Consider the following 26,323-nt stretch of genomic DNA (forward strand, 5'->3'; position numbering starts at 1 on the left):
AAGAATGGATTTAAGTTAGGTAAATGATCTTCCTCATTCTATAAATTATCTGAGGTGAGAATTTTTCTCTTTTTTGTGCACTAGTTGATGAAACCAGCATAGATAACAACAATCAAAAATGAATAACTGCAAAAGCTATTAATTAGTTCATTGTAAGCTTTAATAAATAGTTAACAGGTTAAAATTTCTCCCTGGAGGCAAGGATCTGTGCTGTTTTTCTAAAGTAACTAGTAAGTTGCCTCCTATATTACACAATTGCATGATTTCTGACTTAGAAGGAACCTCTAAAATCATTAGCAAATCCCTGCCTGAAAAAGAATCCTCTTTATACCTGGTGTCAAACTCAAATAGGAATGGGGGTCACTAAATTATGCATAATGATCTCTGCGGGCCATATAATGATTTAGAAAACCACATGTTTATATAATTCTTTTTTTAAAAGTATGTCAACACATTAAAGTTGGACAGGGAACTGCATTTTAATTTGTTTCAGCTTACCATTCTGTAGAGAAGAGGTTCTACAACATACCTGATAAGAACCAACCGTTTTGCTTTGAAGCTTTCCAGTGAGGGAAAGCCCAATAAATCTCTAAGGTATCCCCTTCCATCATTATCTTAAGGCTAGGTTTATCTCATTACCTCTTCTTCCAGTTGCTGTTGGTTTTGCCCTCTGGTGAAACCGGACAAGTCAAATCCTTCTTTCCAGGATTTGAATACTGTTTCAAATATATGAATACTGTTATTGTGTCTCACAGGTATTTTCTTCAGGCTAAGACATGTGCTTGTCAAAACTGAACTTCTAAAGACAGACTACATATTTGGGCCTAGAGTATACTAGGATGCTTGGTCCAAAACAGCTGAGATCAGCAGCTCATCACAAGTCAGCAGATCTCTTGTTCTACTAAGCAGTTGTTCCTTAGAGTGTGTGATATTTTAAATCAGCACAGGAAGATTACAATAGTAGTAATAGCTGTCTTGAGAAGGTTCAGGGAGTCATTCTCCCTTCAGAGTGAATATAAGCCTTTAGAGAAAGTAAGAGAGAGGTTTTGCACTTTCTTCTAGAATTCAGGAATTGCAGTGTAGTCAAAAGACTATTCAGAAGCCTCCTATGTCTACCACTTCCAAAAGATTTGGAAAAATATTTCACAAACTGCAAGGCATTATATAAATTTGAGGTAAGATCAGTTCCTAAGGAGAGATGCTTTTAAGAGATAAGACTGATAACCAAAGTACAACTCACCTCAATGCACTGCAAAACAATGTTACCATTAATTAATAGGGTAAATTCTTAAATAAGGCTTAAAGTTTTTTAAAAAAAGTTATTATGGAAGAGTGGTTGGGAATTTGTTTTAATTTTAAGGCAGATATTCTGTAAAAGTGAGTAATTTATCTTACCCAGGTTTTTTATCAATTCCTGTAGTACTGACATTAGAATTAATCAGTCCTTAGGAAATTGAATAATATGCCTCATGCTATAATTTATGCTGTGTGCTTAACATGTCCGTTCTCTAAATTAATAACAAATGCTGAAGCCAAAAAATAAAATAAGTCCTAATGAGTTCAATATTCCTACAACATTTAATGAGAGCACTTTTATTTCTCCTAAACATTCATTATATTTTCTTTTATACTACTTATTGTAGAGTATTTCATATATATATATATATATATATTCCTGTTATATTATAAACTATTATGATAGGAATCTTATATATTAATAATAATTTTTCAACATTAAAAATGCTTATTAAATAAATGAATAAATAAATGAAAGAAAATCTTGAAAGAATTGCATGCCAGAATTTATGTTTTAGGACAGTTTCATTGGTTCATAGATTTAGAGTTGAAAGGGATCTTAAAGACCATCTTGTTCATTCTCTGATTTGTAAAAATGAGAAAAGAGGGGCACAGATAATGATTAGCCTAAGATACCAAATGCCAGAGTTGGAAGCTGAACTTGGCTTTGCTGATGGCAAATTCACTATTTTTTTCAACTTATCCTTGGCTATGGGCATAGCCTTCATGCTGGAACAGAAGTAACAACCCAAGACCCTCAAGATTCCATGATCTTCATAATAACTAAACCAAAAGAATAATACTGTTTCTTTGTTATATGATTGATATGTTACATTTGTGAAAATATTTGAAGAACATTGGCAGATATTAGAGAATGTGAATGATGATGTACTTTAAGAAATAAATATATCATCAGTATCAAAAGTTCTTAACCTATGTTTACAGTAAATGAAAATATAATTGGAATTTGCCTTCAGTTATTTGCTATTTAGTTATCTCCCACTTATGTAACCTCCCCTTACCCAAAGACTGCTTCTCTAATACCTATAAGCATACTCAGATCTTCCCCTATCCTTTAAAGACTTCCCTTAACTTTGCCGTTTATTCAAGTTATTGTCCAAATTCTTTCCCCCTCCATCAAACAGCCAAACTCAAAGAAATGTCATCTAAACTCATTGGCTTTGCTTTCTCTTCTCTTACTTCTCAAATCCCCAGCAGTGTATTGTCAAACGCCCACCATTTAACTGAAAATAATCCTTTTCAGCCTTGATGCAAGAGCCTCTACTCCAGGATTCTCTCCTTACCTTGATTTATAGGACATGTAAATCTCTTGGTTTATATCCTATCTGATCTCCCTCTCACCTTCCTTGACAAGATCATTATCCATGCATTAATGTTCTGTCAGGCCCTGTTGTCTCGGTCATCTCATCAGTTTCCTTGTTTGCATTTATTATCTCTATGATGAAAAAGTTTATGACTATCTGCAATTGCCTAGCTTAATTATAAATCTATGTTTTCAGTCCTTATCCTGAGCTCTAGTTCCATAATAGCATATGCCTGTATGACCCCTTTCTACCTGCATTTTCCAAAAGTGTATTGAATTCAACATAACCAAAATATAACTCATTAGTTTTTTCCTAAACCCATCCTTTCTACTTATTTATCTATTTCTCTTGAAAATGTAACCTCCCAATTACCTAGACTTGCAAGATCAGAGTTATTCTCTACTCTTTCTTTTTCCTTAGCTCCTCATTTGCAATGAGTTGTCAAGTCTTGTTGATTCTACTTCCATAATTGTCCCCTTCCGCTAACTCACATGGCTATCTCTCTAATTCAGGTTTTCATTACCTTTGCCTGAATTATTATAACAACCTCCTAAATAGTTTCCCGGCCTCTTCTCTCTTCCCTTTCCAATATATCTTTCACCCAAATACCAAATTAATATTCTTAAAATATAGAGAACATCTGACAATCTCATCTCCTTTCTCAAGCAACTTCAGTGGTTCCATATTGTTCCAAAGATAAAAATGCAAATTCCTTTATTTGATATTCAAGGCCTTTTATAATCTGGTTCTTTCCAGATTTATTCTACTAGAAAGGCAGCCAGCTTTCCAAATAAACTGCCTTGTTACTATTTTCCAGATGCAGCAATCTATTTCCTCTCTCTCTATGCCTTTTCCAGAGACATTCCCATACCCAGAATACCCTCTTTCCCTCTTCAATTCTACTTCTTGGAATTCCAAACTTCCATGAAGTTTCAGCCAAGTCTCACCTTCTTTTTAAGGTGTAAGTGTTAAATTGTAAATTTGTTGTTGTTCAATCATTTCAATCCAGTCCAACTTTTTTATGACTGTATTTGAGGTTTTGTTGGAAGAGATACTGGAGTGCTTCACTATTTTCTTCTCCAAATCATTTTTACAGATGAGGAAATTGAGAAAAACAGGGTTAATTGTCTTGCCCAGACAGCTAGTAGCTCCTGGAGTGGGATTTGAACTCATTCTTTCTGACTCCAGAATTAGTGCTCTGTCCACTGTGGCACCTGGCTGTGAAATGTTGTATCTCTCCAGGAGAGTGTGAGCTCCTTGTAGTCAGAACCAGTTTTATTTTTGTCTTAGTATCCCTAGAACTTAGTATGTAACATTGCATATAATAGCACTATATGAATGCTTGTTAATGACAACCCTTTTTCAGTTTACAAACCCTTTTAGCATTCTGGTTGGTGAAGTCTATGAATTACTGGCTTCTCAGAATGATGTTTTTTGAATAATTGAAGGAAATATTAAATTTCACTTATATGTTAATGAAAATAGAGATGTAATTTTTCTTCTTTCCTAGACCCCCTGAAATCTATCCACAGAACCCTTAGAAATGCATTAACTACAAGTTTAGAACTCCTCTTCTAGAGGCAATAGCAATCATTGAAGTTTCTTTAACAAGAGGGTAGCATGGTCTGACCCATGTCAATTTGGAAGCCATGTGGAAGATGAATTAGAATGTGGAAAGATTAAATTCAAAGAGACATCCTTGTAAGCTATTGCTATAGGTCTATCTAGATAAGAGATAATAAAATGATCTTATCTTTATCCTCATAGCCATCCTATGAAGTAGATAGTGCAAATATTATCTCCTTTTTCACAGAGAAAAAAGTCTCAGAGTCAAATGACTTATCCAAGGTTTTTTTTGAACTATGTTTATTCAAACAATATCATATTGTTGTTTTAAGGGGAAATTATCACATTTGGACTTAACTATATAAGAGGAGAAATGAAATATTCAACTGAAACATTGGGTTATAAATGACCACACCAGAAATAGCTTTGTAGCATCACAGTAGCAAATTGTAAAGACTCAAATGCTGCATTATGTTACAATGAGTTCAATGAACTCATCAGTTAAGTAGGATCACTATTTCAACTTAGCTTGTTCTGTGTTAGCAGCAAAATTGAATTCCAGATTAGTCTCCAGGTTAAATTTAAATAAATATTTCAGGAACCATGACCAGGGAAAGGGAAAACAATTGGAATCAAAATGAAAATTAGAAACTAGTGAGAACCTAAATGCATTCATCTATATCTGCTGCTGAAACAAGCACAAGAATTGATCCTCTGGGATCTATAGTATTGATTTGGGGGGTAGGGGTAGAAATAGGTTCATTTGATTGAATATATGAGCCTAAAGTATGTGGTTCTTGGTACTTGAAAAATCTGTGATCTACACAGATATGGGGGATGGGTGGGAAAAGGGGGGTCTTTCCTTCTTCTGTTTAAAACTCAGTCTTCATTTCCTCTCATCCTGTGTGATCTAGTTCAGACTGTCTGATTTGAGGGTACTTCAAGTTCTCTAAATTCTATTTCCATGTATCAGGAAAGAAAATCTTTGTAACTATGCTTTGAACAGGAGAACTCTCTACTGGTATTTGAAGTATGTCATCTTATATCCTCAAAAGAAAATTGTATAACATCCCAAAAGCTTTGACTAAAGTTAGAGTTCTAACTTTAAAATGATTTTTTTTAAACTGGCTGTGATTTCATCAATATTGGAAGATCCTACTGAGAAATTTCTTCCAAAGTCTGCCTCAGCATTTTCTTCACAAATTATATGGCCTTAGATACTTGCCCAAAGGCACTGAAAAATTGAATGTCTTGCCTAGTTCCACTGTCAGTTTATGTCAACAGCAATTTCCCTAGAAAGTTCCCTATAATAGTGATATCACAGGTTTGCATCATTCTCCTCTCCTCCATATAAAACCAGTATTCATAAGCAATCTCTCTTTGATGTTTTTTTTTCCCACTTGTCTTACCCATGAATGTCCCTTCCACATCTACAAAGTCAATATAATTTCACAAGTCTGATATGGATTTGGTCAATTGAACCTATTTACTCATATGAACTAAAACTTATTTGGTACTTCAGCTGTCAATAGGGGCAACTTCCAAAAGTATCTTTCTTCTAGATATCACTAAAATATTTCTTTTGAATTCATGATACATCTTCTATAAGGAAACTATCACATTAAAAATTTTATTAATTCCAGGTCATTTTAGACAAGAAGGTACAAATTTTACCTTACAAATCCTAATTTCTTATAACAAAAAATTTCCTTATCATATGAAGTGGTAATAAATTATTAGATATGAGTTTTACTTGTATGTCATAGATATCTGAAAAGAATTATCTTAAGTGAATTAATAGAAACATATTTCAATTTTCTTCAAATACTCTTCCTTCAATTTTATTCCTCTTGTGACAGTTCAGTAATTTTTTGTGAGGCAATGTGACACAAGAAGTAGAAAGATACATTTGGCACCTGTAAGAACCCATTGGCAAGTCACGTGACTTCTCAGTTCCCACAAGTGGCTCTTTAAGACTATGATGACTAAAGATGAGTTGCTTGTGTATATTAGAGTTTCCACACTGGAAGTTCCTTACACTGCTGAAATTTTAGGACTTGTCGACTGCCAAAAAAACTAAATGTTTATTCTTGAATGAAACAATTCTCCCATACTTGAAATTCAGTTCAGTAAGCCTCTTTTAAGTATGTACAATATATAAAGCATTGTACTAAGTCTAGTGATAAAGAAAAAAAACAATCCTTTCCCTCAAGCTTATATTTCAAGAAAAGAAAACATCATACATATAATATGTAAATAGCAGGTAAATTTGAAGTACCTATAAAGTAATGCAAAAAGAGGGGAAATAATGCTAATAATTAGGATGATTTGAAGGTAGGAAATGTCTTCCTAACTTTTTTGAAAGATAGGGATTCTGTGAGCTGGAGAAACACAATAAGTTCATTCAAAATACAGAGGACCATCATGCACAAGAGTAGAGGAGAGAGATAGAATATCATATAAGGGAAAGAACCCCAATAAAAGACATGAAGGAGATACAAATGAAATAATTGGAAAACTAGGTTTGAGTCATGTGATAGAGAGCTTTAAATGCAGTCTAAATGGTTTGTATTTTATCCCAAAAGCATTATGGAATCATTGAAAGATATTTTTATCTGAAAATGTCATATTTATGATTAGGAATAGCAATTTGGATGCTGTATGTATTGTAGAGAGAAGAGATTAAAAACTGGGAAACCAAGTAAAGGGCTATTTCAATATTCCAAAAGATAAGAACCTAGGGGAGTGATTGTGCATGGACAGAGAAGGGTACAGAATGTGTGAAGTATTTTGGAGGGAGAATCAACAAAATGATCATTGGTAATGGTAACATAGGGTGAGGGAGAGGAAAGAATCAAGCAATATTCCAAAGTTGCAAATCGAGGTAATTAGAAGAATGATTTTTATATACAATCTTATCAGTTTTTTTCTTAAGCAGTGATAATGAAAAATGATGATAAAGAGAACCCTTTCTTTAATTTTAAATATCTATGATAAATTCTATTAGCCAAGATATATGAGGAATTGAATAATTCCTAAATGGTTATGTGGTCAAAGCACTGAACAATTTTTAAAACAAGAAATTCAAACTACCAATATGGGGGGGGGGATTATTTGTAATGCCAATAAAAAGAGAATTCAATTAAAATTCCAAGATTTTTACCTCACAGTCATATAATTTTGAGAAATAATGGAAATAAGCAAATGTTAGACCATGGGGAGAAAACTAACCTAATGCTTTATATAGCTAGTAGAACTATAACTTATTCCCAATTATTCTAGAAAACATTTAGGAATTATTGAAGAAACATCATTATACTCTTCACATCCCTTGACCCTTAATCCCACTATTGAGTATATGCCTCAGGGAGATCAAAAAAATTCAGTAGCCACCATAATATTCATAGAAGCTAGAGACAACATCTTGTAGTGAATAAAGATTTGGTCTTGGAAGTCAGAAAGGCTTAGCTTCTGCCTCAGATACATACTGACTATATGACCCTGAGAAAGTCATTTAATGCATCAATACTTCAGGTAATTGATTAAAACTATTAGTTGCATAACATTTGCTGATGTCTAGTGATGTTTTCTCACAAGTTCCCTATACCAGTAACAACACAGGTGTAAAACAAAACTAAAATTCATAGCAGTACTTTTTTGATGTATCAAAACCCTGGGAAAAAAAGCCAGTTCCCACTTTTGAATAGTTGAAGAAAATGTGAGATATTACTATAGTAGAATATTATTGAGCCATGAGAAATGATAAAATTTGATAAATTCATAGAAACAAAGGAATATTTCTATGGATTGATATAGGATGAAGAAATCAGAACCAAAAGAATAACATATACAATGGCTGTAATAGTGTAAATGAAAACACAAAAAAAGAAAAAACATCTCAATAAATGTAATTACTCATCTTGGTCAACTAAGCTAGAAAACTAAAGAACTTTTCTCAGAAAAATGGAGAACTGCAGTTTGAGATATTGGATATTCTATCAGAGTCGGTCATTTTATCAGTCAATTTTGCTTAATTATTTTATTTGTTATCACTAGTGTAAACATAAGTTATCTGATGTAAGATATAGCAACCAGAGGCTACTCAACTACTTTACTCCTCTTTAACTAGACACACCTCCATAATGTCTGAGGAGTTAATCTTTTCCAACTCTTTTCTTAGCTGCCCTGAAATTGTGACTTCACTCAGTACTCATAAATCTTTTCGACTGACTTGGAGATAAATTGAAGATGGAGAGACCAAAAGGGGAATAAACTTGGCTTAGGTTAATTGCTTCTAAGTGAAGCATCTTCCTTCTAAGAAGAGTCAATCCACTACTTTAATCTGTTTATCTTTTGGATCAGATATCATCTAGGATTAATGATTCAGATTAACAAAATTCAGTATTTTTTCTGCTATTAAGAAACTTATAAAAATTATTAATATAACAAAACATTGAAATTCTCTGTTTTTATTAAGTCCCCTAGCTAGAAGAAAGCTGGTCCCAGATACTAATCTCTGTACATTTTTTTTTAATCTCTGTAATGCCCCTTGCCTCTTTTCCGGAATATTCCACCTCACAAGTAAAGACATAGCTAAAATGCAGTAGTTAGGATTTTTATCACAGGTCTGTACCTGTGACATACCCAAAACAAAATACTTTTAGAATTTTTATCAATAGTGAATCAGCTTTAAATTACTAATTAAACCAGAAATTGTGAACAGACTTTAAAAACAGAGAGATCTCTATTATCCTGGGCAGAGAAAAAAAAGAGAAGAAAAAGCATACCATCAACCTTCTCAATCTCCTGGAGAGATATAGTTCAGCCACCCTCAGGCCATTCCAGCCATATCTCATTAGAGTCCTGCCAAGTGGAGGTGTAGCTGATGAAGTCAAGCTGTCTCAAATACCCAGTCTCCAATCCTCTAATCTAGCTTTAATTTCCTCTCTGTGCTATCATCCACTTGACTCAATTCAAGTCTATCTTTTAGCATCTCTCTCCCCCCAAAAAGAAAAGGTAGTTCACATTCTCCATTCCCACTACTGTGCCATGCTCAGCTCAGTGGTGACAAAAGTGTCTCTCTTTCCTGGAATGGGAACAAATAGTGCTCTGTTCTTTCCATTTCATAACAATAATATGTCACAGCCAGGATTCAAAAAAGAGCATTTTTACATTTTTTAATAATTGGCTTTTTCCTCCCTATTTAGCATTTCAGACAATATCAGTTACAGGTATGGTTATTGTCTTGTTTATATACACATCTATACTTCTTTACTTTGCAAGAGTTCAGGCTTAAAGTTGCCAAATAAAGATAATGCCCAAGCTCTCCCTTTAGGCTTAATGAGACCATATCATAATCGTATTCATAGAGGGTTTTTTAATTCAATATTTTGAAAAGGTTACTTGGATGTTTTATTTTCTGTTTTTTTTAAGGAAGTTCAATAGTTCAATGAGCTGAACTGTTAATCCTCCCCCCACCATGTCTCCCTCATTCTGGATGGTAAAGAAGCAAGATAATGCTGTAGCAATCACTGACTCATATTCACACCAGCTATTCTTTTATAGAACAGTTTCTTGGGGAGGAAGCCAGCCACAACTCTGTTAAGTGCATTTCCTAAAGTTATATCTGTCATCAAGAGGATGTGTCTAGTGAACAGGTGTCTATTTTAAAGCTGCACATCACCAGTAGCTGATATTTTATAGAAGAGGCAATTAAACTGCACAGATATCAGATTCAAATAGTGAGAAATCTAATGACTTTTCTTTTTATGTGTTTACAGAGCTCTACTGTGGCAGGATTTTATTTTCTGTGAATTTCAAAGGGACCCTGAATTAGCCTAAAGAAACTAAATCCCCTTTTGGAACAGAGTTATTGATTGCTGGGATTTGTCTGTTTTGACTTTTTTTCCTGCTTCCTTGGCTTGTGTCATTACTGTTGCTATAGTGAATATGCTACATGAATACTGAGGGAAAAATCAGCATTAATATTTTTTAAGTAAAAAATAAGCAAATTTCCAAACCTTTTCTTAAAGTAGTCTTGATGGAAAATTATGAACACTAATTTTAAAATATTCTCTTGACTTTAATAAATGAAACTTCCATAATGATTTGAAACAATGAATTATCTCAAAAGCTTAATGTAATAGTAGTATTATATAGTAATAAAATAAACTATATTATAGTCTATATGGTTTGAGGAAGCTCTTCAGTGCAGGAAATAATTGGCCATTTTTAAAATCCCAAATTATGGTGTGTTTGCCCCCCCAAAGAAGAATTTATTTTAATGTCTGTTGAATGTTAACTAAACAATATAGCCCATTTGGGCAGAAATCCATTCAATAGATTGTTGCTAATAATATTTCATATCCAGTCCTGCTGCCATATGATCATAGGATTTGAGAACTGTAAGAGACTATAGCAGTCATTTAGTTCAACCACTTCATTTCACAAATTAGGAAAAATGATTAGACCAGCTAATTAAGTAAGGTTGTATGGGTACTTATTTCTAAATTAAGGTTCAGTCCTGAGGTCTCTTGGTACCAAATTCATTGCTACTAATTTCATTGACTGTATTACAGAAACAATTGATTGTATTGTCTAGTCAAATATCAAGAAAAAAAACTTAGAGTATATTTAGGGTTGTGATTTATATATTTAGATACATAGCTAGATAGATAGATAGATAGATATTCTAATGAACCTGACCGACCAAGATTTAACTGGAGAGCTGAGAGTGAACAAGGTTATAGGCTCTAGGATAAATTTTTTAAAATTATTTTGATGAATTATTAACTAGATTTCATATTTATAAATTCTGAAATAGATTAACTACTGTTATATGTTATGAAAAAATCACCTTGATGATGCTGTGATTTTATAACAAAGAGAAGTATCCAAAAGATTAAAAGAAATGGAGGAGAGGAAAGTCAATAGCTTAATAACGTGATATCTCAGAGTAACTGTAATCTATTATTCTTCATAATTAAGTGGACAGAAGTCATTATATATAAACTTTTGATTTCAAAGTTGTGATGTGTTTTAATATAAGCCATAAATTATTATTACTACATCATTACCTTTAATCTAGGGTGGCATATTTTTCTTGATTCATGTTTCTTGCATTAAGAATAGAATTTATGTGAACAGTTGATTTGATGTACTTATTAATTCATACTATCCACCCCCTTTCTCTTTCTGTCTCTCTCCCTTTTTCTTCCTTCCCCCAACAGAGGTACATCCAGTGATGAAATGTGTAATTTTTATATTATGTATTACATGGAAGCCAAGCATGCAGTTTCTTTTATGACCTGTACACAGAATGTGAATCCAGCAATGTTCAAAACCATACCACCAGAGGCTAATATTCCCATCCCAGTAAAATCTGATATGCTAATGATGCATGGACATCACAAAGGTAAAATTTACTTTGAGGCTAAATACATTATTATACTCTCTCCATGGTTATTATTTATTTTGGAGAATTTCCCAACCAGTGATTCTATCACTTAAGGAAATTCCTTTCTGTATTAACTCCCTCCATTCATGTAGATCAGCAACTCATCTATAACTTATAGTCTTAGTTGCTTGGTTTAAGAGCTTTTCCCAAGATTAGTCAGGTGATATATACCAGAGGCAGAAATTGAACCCAGGTCCTTTTGACCATAAGATCTTAATATTATCTAGTATTTTGGTCCTTCTGTGACATTATTTTGGAGTAATCAAATTATTAAATTAAACAAACTGAATTTGGATTTCTGAATTTTTTACCCATCTCATTAAGGTTTGCTATTTTTTGCTTTTCCTTCATAAATTAGCATCATTTTCCAAAGTTTTGACAGGCAAAATAATACTTTCTCCTTCAAACATACTCTAATTTGTCGATTAATGGCAATATTTACACAAGTAAAAATTCCCAATTTACTTATAATGAAGGCTGTTCTTTGTTTCCCTCAATCATTGCTCCATTTCCAAGCAGTCACTACTAATTTTTTCCCTAATTGAAAACTCCATACTTTAATCTTTTAGATTAAATTTATTTGAGATCTTGACAATTCCTTCATGCTTAATTCCTAAATGCCAAGCCCATTTATTCTTTCTTTTGTCAGGCAAGATTTAGAGAAAGGAATCTTGCGTTTTTAGGTTTCATACCTAGCTCCTGAGCAGAGCAGTAGAAAGTATGCTTTCTATCAATTTGTTTGATTCTGTGACACATTATAAACTACTCCAAATAAATTGAACCTGTAATAATGAATGAGTGTATATATATGACTGAACAAGTGAAGGAATGATAAAAATCTGATAATTCATTATAATCTCCTACTTAACATGAATTAGTGAGCTTCTAACAGGCACACTTGTTGCTGGTGTCTAACACAAGATATTTTCCTTTGTTGATATATATCTTATTCTCTAATACTTTTCAGGGACAGAGAATAAAGACCATGCTCCTTTACTACAGCAGCCAAAACGAGAAGAGGAAGAGGTATTAGATCAGGGTATGTATGTTTTGTTTTGTTTTGTTTTTCAGTAAGCACATCCCCAAAAGAATTCTTCACCTGAAAAGATAATCATATTAAAAAAAGTTGTTTGTTGTTTGTTGGTAAATCATTATTCTCTACTGAATGTGGATGTGGTTTTGTTTTATTTTTCTTGCAGTGAAAAAATTATAAAGAATTAATTAATTATACTTTTGCCTTGTTGGAAGATTTCATAATTTTGACTTAGTCCAAGTAGATTTTTCTTTATTTTTTTAAAATTCATGTAATATTAGAACAGCAGTTGATATAATAGAACCCCCAAAATAGTGCAACCATGGTCATTAGAGACAACAAACTGATTTTTAACTCTTATGATCTCTAAAATTTTTCATTTCTTTGTATTTTATCTGTATATGTTCATGATATATGAGTGAATATATGACAGAAAATTTGCATTTGAAGCTATGTGTTTTGCTCCCTGAGTCAAGGGAGAATAGAAGTGCTGCTGTTTTTGACCTTGTGTTTTGTTGTTCATTCATTTTCTGTTGTATATAACTCTTTGTGACCTTATTTGAAGTTTTCTTGGCAATGATACTGAGTGCCTTGCTATTTACCTTCTCAAGTTCATTTCATGGATAAGAAAACTGAGATAAACAAGGGTTAAGTGACTTGCTCGGGGTCATTCAGCTAGTAAGTGTCTGAGGCCAGATATGAACTCAGGAATATGAATTTTCCCAATCCTGGGTCCACCATTCTATCTACTGTGCCACCCAGATTCTCCTCACTGTGTTTTCGTGCTGTGCAACTGGATGATAAGTGAAGGAGAAAGCAGCATTTTTTTTAACTGTTTGGCTTACACTGAAATGTTTCAAATGTGTGATCTTATTCTACATGTAGAGTCACTGAAAGATGACTCTCCTTAATCTATTTTGGTAAAGGAACCATTTCTCTCCAGAAGATGTTCCTGTTAGTTAGGTATTTAGAATTTGGAGATTCCTGTGCATCAAATCTGTGTTATTGGAATTAGATACAGTATCTTTTGACCTGATAGTTTAATTACAATTCAGATGTTATTCTATTGACATTTTTATTTACATTACACAAATATTATACTGTAGTTCTGTACTACTGCTTTATACATTACAAAAAGACAGTGGTGTCTAGGTTAATTATGTAGCTAAGGGAGTTTAAAGAAGCTCAGATTGAAGTATTTGAGCCTAACATTTGGTGGTGTTCAAAGCCCACAAACACCCAAGACTATTCATCACCTAAGAATGTTGACAGATTTCCTTACCCCCACCTTAATAGCCTTTTCCCCTGGCATCTAGGCTGAAGCTAGAAATCCTACCAAGAATCCTGAGATAGAAAATAAGAAAGTCAATGCAATTGGGAAATTTTCAAAAATGATTCATCAACAAATATTTATTAAGTACTCTATATGTGCCAGTCACTATGCTAGGTTTTGCTGATACAAATGCAATGAATGTAACAATCTCTACTTATAAGAAGTTTATCATCTAATGAGAGAGAAAACAAAGTCATATTTAAGTATAAATTTAATGAATTCAAATAAATACAAATTGTAGGCACTACCAGGGACACACCAGCAGTTTGGAGGGTCAGAAAAGGCTTAATTTCGAAGGTGATCTTGAAGGAATAAAAGAATTTTATGAAGTGAGAGTGCAGAGGGATTCCAGTGCACAGTGGCCTGTGCAAAAGCTTGAAGATAGATCAAGTTTCATGTAGGAGAAACAAAAGAGAATGCCAGTTTCTCAGGATCACAAAGAATGAAAGAAATAGTTTCCAATGAGACTAAAAGAAAGCATGGACTAGGTTTGTAAAAGATAAATAGAGGAGTTTATATTTTATTCTAGAGACAATATAAATCACTACAATTTATTAAGTAGGTAAGGAACCTGGTCATATCTGCCCTTATGGAATATCACTTTGCCAGCAGTGAGTAAATTGAACTGGTGTAGTAGGGAAAGAGAACCACTTAAACACCAAGAAAAACTGAAACTGTTGTCTCTCATTGGATTCAATATTCCTGGAGGTTAGGAATTAATGCTAACCTAAACCTGGTACACTGCCTCCTCCCCCTTTGGCATCTCCATCCCTTTAATTTCCATACCCAATTAAATTGGTGAGAAAGAGGTTGCTGCTACCCTTTCTCAGACACCCTTGCCATTACTTTGTCTTCTGGTAGCCTGAGCTCTCAAGTTTGTTAGGCAAACCCCAGATAGGCCCATACAGTAGAATCCAAGGATCTTTATTTCCAAATCCAGTGAGCTGTAGCCTATTATCTTGTTGTCCCACATTGTTAGAAATGCAAAGCTTTCAGAAACTTCTGTTCCTTCCCAAAGCATCAATCCCTGAGGAAAAGAAGGTCCCCTTCTGCTTATTTGCTAAACCAGTATTCTATCTCATATACCCATGCCTTCATATAGATTCTCCTACATCTTTATTTGTCCTCCATTCTTACTCTCCCTCTCAGACCCTCTATCTCATTTCAAAATTCAGTTCAAATAACACTTCTTTTTTGGAGACATGTCAAGATTCTGCTAGTTGTTAATGTTTTCCCTAAAATCTCTCAGTTATTCATGTAATATATTTATTTATCTATGAATATGTTGAATCTCTCCCCAGAATTCTCATTGAAGGCAGTAATTGTCAAGCTTTTGTTTTAATATCCCCAGCACCTTGTACACATTCTATCTAGCACATAGTGGGTATTTAATAAATGCTTACTGATTGATTTATTAATTCCAGTGTTCTTCCTATGATAATATAGGGCAGAGAGGCATGGATCACATAACCTTGAAATAACTGAAGCTGAAGATAACCAAAAGAAAATGGAATGGTTATGGCAGTTGTGAACAGTCCACAACACATAAGAAATTATAGAGAAGTGTTTTAAGAAATTTTATCATACCTCTTTGGATTGGATTATCTTCACTTCTTAGAATTTTATAATTTCAAAGATTCTAGAGAAACTAAATGAATTAATATCACTTGCTATAGAATACATACATGTCTACACTATTGGAAACTTTGTGTATTTGAAGATTATTTTTCTTCCCCCATAAAATCTGACTTATCATTCCTATATATAATTCAAAGGGATAAGCTAGAATTCCTTCATTAGGTTTTTGATCCTTTTACTGAAAGAACAATCAAATGTATTCTTTTGGAACTAGTCAATCAATATAAAAGATAGAACTTCTTGGAAAAAGTCAAGCCCATATGAATCATAGTATTATAGTACACATAAAGTGTTCATTTCTTCTTGAATTTTTTTGCCATTACCCATACAATCAGTCCAGAATGTCTCCTCTGTTTATCCAGTAATAGATTCATAAGTATTTATTATGTTCCAAATTATCCCCCATAAGATTTGCCATAAATTGGTCCCTCTACTTTCCTCTCAAAGTTAACTAACTTTGAGTTAAATGAAAAAAAAATCCAATTTCATAATTCTCAATAAATTACTACATTTAAAGAACCAACTTTATAGCCATAGGTTTGAAAGTAATAGATAATATCCTGTTTCCCACCAATCATTGTCTTGGAATCCCTAAAAAAGAGGGAACATTGCTTCATGAGTATCAGGGATAGGACCTTTCCTGCAAAAGGGGGAACCTAGAAAGCCACCTTTGAAGGAGCTGCCCCTCTATCGCACAACCTGGTGAATTGATACCCTATCATCTAAATATAAACAGATTTGGAATCTAACAATATCCTACCCTCATCTCCAATCAGTTTAAACAATAAGTCAGCTACCCTCTTGCAGTTGAAGCTAGTTTTCTCCTTAAAAGGTAATGAAACTGTTCGTTAGACTTAATTGGTCTGGTAAACTAAGGCTTATGTCATTGATGGTAGCATCCTGGTAGTTTATGTATAAAAGGCAAGTTAGGAAAAGTCACTCACTTCTCAGACCTAGAACTATATCAAATGAGGAAGGCAAAGAAGCAGTACTCAACTGATTCATACAGTATCTTTATTGAATATACTTTCTATGTCATAATTGAGTAAATCTTTTGTCAACTGTCAGATGATCCACAAGAACTGCATTTCATTCTAGACTTGAACTTGAACCTTTGGGTCGTTTGGTCCACAACACTCTAACTTGCCCAAAGGGATTGTGAATGTGTAAATTTCAATATTTTGCCACAGTGATACAGTTTCTAATCTCACCTTGCCTAACCATCATTCTCCCAGGAATTTGCTTCTGGAAGTCATCCTTGTTTTCATGCAACATCAAAATTCTAAGAGTGGAGCACTTGGGTTGTCAGTCTGTCATCCTTTATTCTCATAGCAATATAAGTCTCTCTCTTTCTATCATACATTTCTCTGAAAACAAATTTTCAGTTCTTCATTTCTGTCACTGTTACATGTTTTAATGTTAACATGTAACAAGTTACAAATGCACATTACCACTGCTCACATCTACCATATTCCTCTTCCATTACCTCTATGTGATATTAATTTTTAATTCTTTTGAGATTATTGTGTTCCATGACTCATAGACATTAAAAAAACACTTGAAGAATATTGGATTTGTGATGGATCTTTCCTGAAAAACTTGGGATCATTAAAAGAGCTTTGAAACTTCCAGAAGGCAATTCAGCCTACTCTTTTTCACCTGTTTAATTTATTTGCACTGTAGGTCCAAAATTTACATATAGAGCTCTTGGGTTGCCCATCTTCCTGTTTATCATACTATTTTATTACTTGTTCAAAAAATAGTTTTGGATCTTTTCCAGTGTAATGTTATGTTCCAGGATTTCATACAACTGATAGAATGGATGGACTTCCACCTCTACAGGAAATCCTTCTTCAACTAGATCTATAGTGGATTTCTTTCTTTATGGTGAGGTTTGATGAGGTTATACCTCCCTGTTTTATTCATTAAATGGATTAATTATCTGATAATTATTTAAGAAAGCATTTCATGGAATTTTGAACAATTCTGATATATATAAATGGGAGATCCCTTATAGGACAAGACCTTTTAAGCATATTTTGATGTACTGAATCAAAATGCTTTTCCATATTCACCTCTGATTAGCACACAATGAAATTTTGTGTTTATCTTTCATTCACTTGAAAGATGGTAAAGATATCATCTGTTTTGGAAGATCACTTGTAAAAGCTGGTCTTCTCATTGCTAATACCTTCATTGAGGATTCCCTTTATCCATGAGTAGATGATTTTCAAAGATTTTTGATATAGATGAAACAGTAATCCTAATTATTGATATTTCACAGATTGTCTTTCTTATTATTAAAATTATTTATGTCTTTGATAAATTCCTTTCATTATAGCTTGTGAACCAATTCCTCCATCAATACTGCCCCAACTTTGTCTCTTCGAGCATAGGTTTCCTCTTGCTATTTTTACTAAATTTCTTATCTCTAATAGCTTTTCTACTTCCTCTTTGGCAATTCAGAACTCTGATGTTTTACAGTCTAAGAGTGGTGATTCAATTATCCTTTAAGGCAAATATAATTTGTCATAAAATCTTGTAGGTTGTTAAAATTTTTTCTTCTTATTGTTCTACTTCCATTTCTTCATTAAAAACTTTTGGAATTACTATTAATCTCTTCTCAAGTTTTATTTAATCCAGTTGTATCTATATTCCTTCTTTCTTTTTTATGAGATTAATCTTATAAATCACACATTATAGTTCTTCCTAACATTTTACTAAAGAATTTATATTCTATACTAGTGGCCATTTTGGCCACCAATTCTCTCTGCTTGGCAAGTAAGTTATGAGTGTGCTGACTAAGGACAGCATTTTAGGCTTTATAACTTATGCCATAGTTTAAATAATGACTGAATTGTTTCATTTGCCTTCTATCTTTTTTCTCATTATTCTTGTTTCTTTTGCCTAATTTTGATTGTTTATCAAACAAGTCAGTAATCTGATTATTTATGAATATCTGTTTCAGAGATGAATCTCACATAATAATGTCTTTTTCTAGATGTTAAAATATAATTATCTTCATTTTTGTAATGCTATTTGATTTCTACCATTTCTAGCTTCTATCATTTTTTTTCCTCAAAGAAAGTATTCATCACATGAAAAAGCATGAGGCTTCTATGTAACCTACAAGTTCTCTACTCTTTCATTTCTTCTTTCTATCTCATGATTTTTAATATATTTCTCACCATCCTCCCCTACTTCCACTTTTGCATTAAAGTCACTGAATATCAGCATATATTTTGGTTTATTTGGATTATCTTTCTCTACTTCTTTATTCTTTATAATTAATGTTGGTAAAGAAACTTTATTATTTTCCTTTTCTTTGCAAATACCAATTTATGAGCACTGAAATACAAGTTAATGAAATGTCCTATGTAAATTTCTTGGTGCCTTTGGTCATAAAATAAAAGCAACTTTGCCAACTCTTCTCTTTGCCTCTCTAAGGAAGTTTTAGCTGATCTTCTATTTAATTGCACCTTCCTTCTTTCTTCTGGTTTTACTCATAGCAAGAATATTAAGATTGATATTATGAAGCTTTTTCACCCATATGCCTGCTCACTTATTGGTTATTGGACAAAGATGTTACATTTAGAATAGAAATAGATGTTAAAATTTACAGATCATCTAAAAATGATGTGATTCTTAACACCCTGTGCCATCTTTTCCATCTCTATACCATCTTTACTACAGGAGTAGAAGGAAACCATAGAAAATTATTTTACATACATATATATTACATATGCATATTTATTTTTATGTGTGTTTATATGAAGGGTTTTTTGTTTGTTTGTTTTAAGAGTTGTGATTTTCAAAAAGTTAATCACCAGAAGGCCCAGTCCTAATGATAATAAACCTGTTTCTTCAACTCTGTTTGTCCTCAGAAAATAGACTTGATATGTTACTGGGGCCATTCCCAAAGCTGGTTAGGATGAATTCTGTTAGAGATTGCCTTTTACTACCATAGCCTAAGAGAACCCAGAGTTACCTTCATAGCATGTTGAAGAAGTACAGGTGATTTTTTTCTCAACAAAATAAAAAGTAACTTCATTAATATTCACTTAAAAATTTAATGAACACACTGAGTTTATTGAAGTTTTAGAGTAAGACTATAACAGAGATCTTAAATTTGAAGTATATATGGAAAAGTGGAATAAATTAAATGTTAATTTGAAAATTTGAAAATTATCATTATTATTATTATTTAACAAATAGCAGTAATTATTAGGAAATGATAGATATGGAATAAACTTAATATGTTAATTTAAAAAGATGTTTAATTATTACTATTATTTAACAAATAAAAGTATTTATTAGGAAAAGATAGATATGGTGACCTACTTCCCTGCTCCATTAAATATCTACATCATGAGTATTTTCTCCAAAGGTCCAAATGTCATCTGACTATTTTTCCCATCCTTATGCCACCATCAATACAAAATTCAAAGGAAGCTACACAGAACCATTTCTTGTTTTTATTTTTAACATGAGTTGGCATGGGGAAAGAATTCTTCATCTAGAAACCAATAACTAATGAGCCCACCCCCCATATTCAGCTTGGCCAGTTCATAGAAAATCGGGACCATATTTAAAGTCTTTGCAGAATATTACGATCTCCCAAAGTTTTTGTTCTGTTGGCATAATTTTCAAAGATACAGGGTCACCTCTATGCTATGATAAGACATCCTAGTAACACAAGAAAATAAAATATTTTTCAAACAAAAAATTCCTGAAGAGAAAAAAAATCATAAATTGGCCAAAATGTTCATGAAAACCAAAAAAAGGTAATAAATTGCTGGTCCACAAGAGATCAGTCTAAACAAAAATTTCAAAATATTATCACTTTTTAAAAAACTTGCCAACATTAAATTTCAGGTACAAACTCAGATCTAAATTTTCAGAAATAATTGAAATCAATAAAAACAAAGATTTTGGAAAAAAGATGCACTTGTTCATGTGTGTCAGGATTGAAAATTTCCCAATTGGTTTAGGAGAGCAATCCGACCATGCAGAGTTATAGAAATTGGCTAATCTTTTTATGCAATAATCCTATTGCTGGAATAATATTATGAAAATGTTATTAAAAACATCAAAAAGGAAGTATCTTTGCCAAGATTTTTATAGCAACATGTTAGGAATTGCAAAAATCTAGAAGTAATCTGTACTTCAAGCAAAAGGGGAATATTTATTTAAATTGACATAATTTAATGAAACAGAATGCTCAGTATGCAGAAGAAAAAGAAATATGGAAAGACCATAATGATTCTGGCAGGTAGGGGAAGAAAGGAAAGTCTGAATTTGTGATTTTTATCAATTTAGTAAACTCCTAATATATGAAAATCACCTGTGCTAATGCAGGTTAGCAAGTCATTTACATTTATGGCTGTAGAAAGATGTGTAGAAAATTGAGAGATTAAGGTTCTTGCCTCAGTCACACAATGAACATGTGTCAAAGAAGACTTGAACTCAGATATTCCTAACTACAAGAGTAGTTAGTTATCCTCTAGATGATGCTATCTCATGAAATAATATAATGGGGGGGGGACAGTACCAGATGAAAAGAATATGCATACAATATGACCACCTAAGAGAAAAAGTGAATAAAACTAGAAAAAGAATCCTGATGCAAACTTAGAAGTCATTCCTAAAGAATTGGTTTTGCTATTTTATAAATTGAAATTAATTTAATTATGGTTATTAATCAAAGTTTAGTTAGTTATTAGTAGGCAAACATTTCATTTTTTTTTTTAGTTTTTGTAAGGCAATTGGGTTAGGTGACTTGCCCAAGGTCACACAACTAGGTAGTTATTAAGCGTCTGAGGTCACATTTGAACTCAGGTCCTTCTGACTCCACAACTGTACTCTATCCACGGTGCCACCTAGATGCCCCTGAAACATTCCATTTTTTAAAAAAATCCATATTAATTTTATACTTAACACAGAATTGTCTTCACTATCAAAGAAACTGTCCTTTTTGAACTATAGACCCTGGAAAGCATAGGGGCAATCTTTAAAACTAAACTTTTTAGCATTGCAAGTGATATAGCAGCTTATTCAGCAAACTTTATTTTCTCAAAATGATTTATATATATATATATATATGTATATATATATATATATATTAGGTATGTATATGTATTTGTAAGTATATATATATATATATATATATATATTGTGTATGTGGATACATATAAATTCACAGGTATATATGTATACACACAAATTTGGCAAATGAAATCTCCATTGGGTATAATATATACTTGGAATGATTTTTAAATGATATATATCAACTTAATCACTTAAAATTGCTAGAATTAGAAACTATTTGTTTTAGCAATAAGAATCAATAATGACAGCCTAACTGTAATTACAGGAAAAGTATTTGCAATAATCTGACTGAAATGTATACAGACACAAAACATGCTGAATTTAGTGCTGTGTAAATTCAGTGAAATGCATGCCATTAAAATGTAGGTGATATATTAGAATTCCCAAAGAGCAATAATTAGATACAGATCATTGGTATAAGACTTAATTTGACAGATATATCCTTCTCGTATTTCAGTCCAAATTGAAGCTTCACTGAGCTTTCTTTTTTCAATTGGTTATAAAACATAAGAACTTCTGGAAAACAGAGAAGAAGGATTTTTAATATTTGTTCTTTTCTCAACAGTAGGTTTTTGAAAGGTTTGGTTGCACAAACTATTTATTTTGAGTTTTATAAATATACCCCCTATTCTTGCTTCTCTTCCCCCACCCCCCACAGAAGTTAGTCTGTTAAGGCTTTACATTTTTTTCATGGTATGCATTGATCTAAATTAAATGTGATGAGAGAGAAATCATATCCATAAGGAAGAAAAATAAAGTATAAGAGATACATAATACATAATAAAATAAGGGTTTCTTTCCCCCAAATTGAAGGTAATAGTCTTCAGTCTTTGTTCAAACTCCACAATTCTTTCTCTGGGTACAGATGGTATTCTCCATTGCAGACAGCCCAAAACTGTCCCTGATTGTGACACTGTTGGAATGAGCAAGTCCATCAAGGTTGATCATCACCCCCATGTTGCTGTTAGGGTGTACAATGTCTCTCTGGCTCTGCTCATCTTGCTCAGCATCAGTTCATGCAAATCCTTCCATGCTTCCCTGAATTCCCCATCCCTCCTGTTTCTTTGTTTTGTTAATAGGACTTTATTTATACATTACTAAAATATTTTTGTTTAAGAGTAAACATAATACCCCTCCCCCCCCACAAAATTATAGAGCCTCATGAGAAATAAAGTAAAAGAAAGAGAAAAGAATGTGTTTCAGTCTGTGTTCTTATATCATCAGCTCTGTCTCAGGTGGATCACATTCTTTATCATAAGTCCATCACAAAAGTTACTTCCATATTTTTCCACAGTAGCTGTTGCTGATGTAATTCCCTCCATCCATTCTTCCCCACTATCATATATTATATTTTCTCTCTCCTTTAATTTTGTCCCTCTTCTAAAATGTGCTGTAGGGGAGCTGGCTGGCACAGCAGTCAGAGCACTGACTCTGGGGCCAAGAGGCCCCAAGCCCACATATCACCCCTGAGACCCGGCAACCACCCGGGCCTGTGGTCCTGGACAGGCTACCCAATCCCAGCATCTCGCAAAAAATAAAAAAGAAAATGTGTTATATCTGACTATTCTCTCCTATGATCTAATCTCTCCTCTATCACCCACATCCCTCCTTCCCCCTGTCCCCCTGCGTCTGTACCCTATTGAGTGTGTGACTCTCTGAGTCATTTCTGATGACAGTGAAGGTTCCCTCATTCCTCATAGCCTTCCCCCCTTCCATATCATTGAAAAATCTCATTTCAAAAGAAAAATATCTTTTATATGAAATATCTTAGCCTATTCCACTTCTTTCTCTTACTCCCAGTACATTTTCCTTTTAGCCATTGACTCCATTTTTACAATGTCTTATATCTTCAAATTCAGCTCTCCTGTGCTTTTTTCTTTTCTTTTCTTTTTTTTTAGGTTTTTGTAAGGCAAATGGGGTTAAGTGGCTTGTGCAAGGCCACACAGCTAGGTAATTATTAAGTGTCTGAGACCGGATTTGAACCCAGGTACTCCTGACTCCAGGTCCGGTGCTTTATCCACTGCGCCACCTAGCTGCCCCCTTCTCCTGTGCTTTTTTTCTATAAAAGCTCCTTCTACCTGCTCTATTAAATGTGAAAGTTCATATGAGTATTATCAGTATCATTTTTCTTTGCAGGAATACATAAAGTTCATCATCATTAATAATTTACCCTTCTCCACTCTCTATGCTTCACCCGAATCCTGTATTTGAAGATCAAAGTTTCTGTTCAGTACTGGTCATAACCACAGGAACATTTGAAATTCCCATTTCATTGAAAGTTCATCATTTCCCCTGGAAGATGTTCAGTTTTTCTGGGTAGTTGATTCTTGGTTGCATTCCAAGATCTTTTGCCTTCTGGAATATTATATTACAAGCCCTAGGAACCCTTAATGTAGTTGCTGCTAAATCCTGTGTGTTCCTGACTGCAGCTCCACGATATTTGAATTGTGTCCTGGCTGCTTGTAATATTTTCTCTTTGACTTGGAGTTCTGGGACTTGGCTACAATACTGGGGGTTATTTTTTCTTGAATCTCTTTCTGGGGGAGATTGATGGATTCTCTCAATTTCTATTTTTCTCTCTGCTTCTAGGATATAGGGCAATTTTCCTGTAGGAATTCTTTTAAAAAATGAGGTCAAGGCTCTTTTCCTGATCATGACTTTCAGGTATCCCAACAATTTTCAAATTACCTTTCCTGAATCTGTTTTCCAGATCAGTTGTTTTTTCATTGAAAGGTTTCATATTTTCTTCTAATTTTTCAATCTTTTGATGTTGAAGTATTGTGTCCTGACTTCTCATAAAGCTTCCTTTAGCTCCATTTTACATCTGAATGATTTGTTTTCCTCAGGGAGCTTTCTTATCTCCTTTACCATCTGGCCAATTCTGCTTTTTAAAGCATTCCTCTCCTCAATAACTTTTTGAACTGTTCTATCCATTTGACCTAAGCTGGTTTTTAACGTGTTATTTTCTTCAGCAGTTTTTTTTTTTTTTTGGATCTCCTTGACTAAGCTGCTGACTTTGTTTTCATGTATTTTTTCCTGAATCTCTCTAATTTCTTTTCCCAATTTTTCTTCTATCTCCCTTACTTGATTTTCAAAATCTTTTTTGAACTGTCATAGCCTGAGCCCAACTTTGTTTTTCTTGGAGTCTTTAGATGCAGAAGCTTGTACTTCCTCATCTTCAGATTGAGTATTTTGATCCTTCTTGATATCATAGACAAAGTATTTTTCAATGGTCAGGTTCATTTTTTTTTCTGTTTACTCATTTCCCGAGCCTGTGTCTGGTTTTGGGGTTTTGAGTTTTATTGCGACACCCCCACAAGGATCTCAGTGTGTGAGACTCTGACTGCTGTCCTTATCTGTGAATGACCACAAGCATACCCCTCTGTCACAGTGCGGGGGGGGGGGGGGGGGGGCGCTGTTCCTGTTCTATTGGGGGGGGGGGCTAGACTGTGATCAGGATCTGAATGTGATCAGAGCCCCAGAGTCCTGTTCCAGGGGCAGAGGACAGACCTCGGAAATCTCCCTCCACTCCCTTACCTTCAGTGGGCTGAGCACTCAGAGCTCAGTTGCCTGGAGGTTCCTCCTTGCTGGTTCCATGGACCTGCTTCCATATTTCCTGGTCTGGGCTGCCTGCAGGCTACTGCGGCCACACTGAGTGCCCCAACCACACTCAGGGCCTGGGCTTCACATTCATTCTGGCAGAGGTCTCCCTGCTGATCTTCCAAGTTGTGCTTGGTTCTCCCTGGGGTGCAGGTCAGGTGCTTCTCTGCAGGGAGCCATGGCTCCCAGGTGCCATGGGGCTGTTCCCAGGAGGCTGAAGTTTCTTCACTATGGCAGGGCCACCCCTCTAACCCTAAGAAACAGAGTTTTTCCACTATTTTCCAGGTTACCTTGGGCTGGAGAATTGTCTCACTGACTCTTTCTGTGGGTTCTGTCTCTTGAAATTTTACTTAGAGTCATAATTTTAAGATTTTTGAAATATTTTGGAGAGAGCACCTAGGAGAAGCTTTTTTCCTGCCACTGTCTTGGCTCCACCTCCAGACCAATTCAAACATATTCCTTGGACATGAAGACATTTCTGTCATTTGGGTTTCAGATTATTTAATCAATAAATATTTGTTGAACACCTACTATGTGATAGGCCATATATTAAATGTTTAGGATAGGAAAAAAGGCAAAAAGCAGTACTTGCTCTCAAGGATCTCTCTAGATCTATTGTATAAAATTTCATGCAAATATGCTGTGCATAGGGTAAATTAAAAATATTCAAAAGAGGGAAAGCACTAGAGGGATTTAGAAAGGTTTCCTTTGAAGGTAGGAACCTAAATTGGGACTTGAAGGAAAAGATTGAGATGAGGAGGGAAGGCACTCCAGACATGGGGGTGTAACTAGAAAAAATGCTCTGAGTCAAAAGATAGTAATTCTTAATCAAGGAATAGTAAGAACAATATCATTGAATTGAAAAGTACTTAGCAAAAACTAAATTGTAAAAAGATTGGGAAAAGTTGGAGAATGGTAAAAGGAGAGCAAATAAACAGATTATGAAAGACTTTGAACAATAAATAAAG

The 26,323-nt window shown here is 33.8% G+C and overlaps 1 protein-coding gene across 9 annotated transcripts in view; it reads left to right on the forward strand.

Moving 5' to 3' along the window:
* PAM (peptidylglycine alpha-amidating monooxygenase) overlaps nucleotides 1-26,323 on the forward strand; it is a 478,021-nt gene that overhangs the window by 372,923 nt on the left and 78,775 nt on the right. For all 9 annotated transcript variants that reach the window (XM_074207272.1, XM_074207271.1, XM_074207266.1 and 6 more), the window contains 2 exons: nucleotides 11,417-11,601; nucleotides 12,611-12,682. In XM_074207272.1, the coding sequence (XP_074063373.1) occupies nucleotides 11,417-11,601; nucleotides 12,611-12,682 (257 nt within the window). The remainder of the gene's footprint in view (nucleotides 1-11,416; nucleotides 11,602-12,610; nucleotides 12,683-26,323) is intronic.

The sequence above is a fragment of the Macrotis lagotis genome, chromosome X (genome assembly GCF_037893015.1).
Source record: "Macrotis lagotis isolate mMagLag1 chromosome X, bilby.v1.9.chrom.fasta, whole genome shotgun sequence".
NCBI lineage: Eukaryota > Metazoa > Chordata > Mammalia > Peramelemorphia > Peramelidae > Macrotis > Macrotis lagotis.